Source organism: Littorina saxatilis, linkage group LG11, assembly GCF_037325665.1.
Source record: "Littorina saxatilis isolate snail1 linkage group LG11, US_GU_Lsax_2.0, whole genome shotgun sequence".
Classification (NCBI taxonomy): domain Eukaryota; kingdom Metazoa; phylum Mollusca; class Gastropoda; order Littorinimorpha; family Littorinidae; genus Littorina; species Littorina saxatilis.
The window spans coordinates 38,366,179-38,368,678 of NC_090255.1; the positions used below are offsets into that span (position 1 = coordinate 38,366,179).

Consider the following 2,500-nt stretch of genomic DNA (forward strand, 5'->3'; position numbering starts at 1 on the left):
CTCCGTGATCCGGGAATGCTGGGACGGCGTGTCGAAAATGAGGAGCATCCATGCCGCACAACATATCAGTCCCAGGCCACCTGGCAAACACACACAGATATTCCAGAGATTTAGATCCCACGACGTGTAGCCAAGACGGTAACCTGCATGTGTAGCTATGACGTACCCTACACGTGCTACGTCATCAAATCGACCCTTTACGTTACGCGTTGTTCAAGTTCTACATGAAGCGCTCGCCAGCACGACGTGTAAACTCGATTCCGAAGTGTGGTCGTGCTGTATATGAATGCGTTTGATTCTGAATAATCTGCACCTGCACAATTTCAGCAAAGTAAAATAACACATTTCAATGTGCCTTTTTCAGACAATATAAGGTAAATGTCGCTGGATTTCTTCGCGTCGAAGAGAGCAGGAATTTCCGCACACGAATAAGTCAGAGGGAATCGTGCACTTTTTTAATTTTTTTTAATTTTTTTTTAAACATATATGAGTTATTCTACGTCGCGTTCAGGCGCATGTGTGTTGCGTATACATACACAAACCGCACCATTGAGAAGTATCAGATATGAGTTTGGACGGGATTTCTTTTATTAAAGTGACTGTCTGCGATTAGATCATCTGCTTCGCGTTGGGCAGTTCTAGTTGTGGAGAATCTGAACCAAGTTTCAAGAACATGTGACGTCATAGCTGCACGTACAGGTACACGTGCATGTACCCGTCTTGGCTACATCTAGACCTCTCTAATGACTTGCCCTCCACTTTATCTTGGTTTGGTTAAGGGCAGAATACACCTGCGCAGTTTCAGCGGCACAGACGACGCACTGCATATTATTGATGCTGCGATAGGGATTATGACGAGTACTTGGCCTGTTTTCCTTTCACGCAACGTGTAGCGGGCTGGGATAATCTGCAGTGCGTCGTCTGTCCTGCTGGCGTTACACAGGTGAGCGCCGGGCCTTACGGGTGACCCAGAACCTCCCAAAGTGTTTATTTCTCTTACACTTTTGGAAGGTTTGATTTGATGCTTAATTCAATTCTTAAAATAAAATAGGGCATTCCTGTCGACCTCCTGAAAAACGATTGAGTTTGTTGACAAAAAAAATTAACAATGAAGTAATTTGATCTACACAGTCCCGTAGGTGTACGTCGTGTACGACTCACGCTATTTTTAACAGAAGAATTAAGCATGTACACGATCTACAACGTCCGATTTGGTGTATATACTACGTATATATAGTAACATTTCATTTTTCCATTTTCATTTCCATTACTTTATTGTCCCATCGCTGGGAAATTCGGGTCGCTTCCTCCCAGTGGAAAGCTAGCAGCAACGGAGTCGCGCTACCCAGGTGTCTGCGTGTTTAGGTGTATTCAGCCACCTGCACTTATGACAGAATGACCAAGGTCTTTTACGTGCCATTGTGATGACACGGGGGTGGGACGTGGCTTCCGTCTCTCGGTCTGCACATAAAGTTGACCCGTGTCCGTCCCGGCCCGAATTCGAACCTGCGACCTTCCGATCACAAGTCCAGTGCTCTACCAACTGAGCTACCGGGCCCCCCTTCAGATCTTATGTGAGTCGTACTTGTAAACATCACAGTCCGATTTGTAAAAAACACCGTACAATTCCCTCTCAGATTCCATGTGGGTCGTGCATGGTCCACATCACAAGGACTATGTAGATCAAATAACGAAGACTGATTAGTTAGCTGAAACACGTCGACCGAGAGAAATAATGCCAACAGTGAACTCAATTGGAATATACAGATTTGTGTGTTTTTGAGCACTGTGTTTTTAAACTCAAGTCAAACACAACATCGAAGATTAGACTCAGGATTTATGTAAAGAAACCACTTTTGTGTCTGTTCATCAAACATTACCTTTAGGCAACATTTCGAATATCAAATTAATTGATTAAATTGTGAGCTTGCAAGCTGAAAATTCATACCTTCAATGTAGAAGACGATATTCGCCGACACTGTCACAGATATAGCCAGCACTGACCATGCCAACACAACACGGCACGACACAACACAACACAACACAACACAACACAACACAACACAACACGACACAACACGACACGACACGACACGACACAACACAACACAACACAACACGACACAACACAACACGACACAACACAACACAACACGACACAACACAACACGACACAACAAACACGACACAACACAACACAACACGACACGACACGACACAACACAACACAATACAACACGACACGACACAACACAACACAACACGACACGACACGACACGACACAACACAACACAACACAACACGACACGACACAACACGACACAACACAACACAACACGACACAACACAACACAACACGACACGACACAACACAACACAACACAACACAACACAACACAACACAACACAACCCGGTCCTAACCTTCAATGTAGAAGACGACGGGCCAGCCGACACTGTCACAGATATAGCCAGCACTGATCAAGCCAACTACAGTGCCC

General features: G+C 44.9%; 1 protein-coding gene across 1 annotated transcript in view; it reads right to left on the bottom strand.

The window, feature by feature from the left end:
- LOC138979556 (sialin-like) overlaps window positions 1-2,500 on the bottom strand; it is a 32,278-nt gene that overhangs the window by 18,600 nt on the left and 11,178 nt on the right. Inside the window, exons 5-6 of the mRNA XM_070352270.1 lie at window positions 2,424-2,500; window positions 1-80 (exon numbers count right to left, since the gene is read on the bottom strand). The exon at window positions 1-80 is cut by the window's left edge and continues 48 nt beyond it; the exon at window positions 2,424-2,500 is cut by the window's right edge and continues 98 nt beyond it. Of these exons, the coding sequence (XP_070208371.1) occupies window positions 1-80; window positions 2,424-2,500 (157 nt within the window). The remainder of the gene's footprint in view (window positions 81-2,423) is intronic.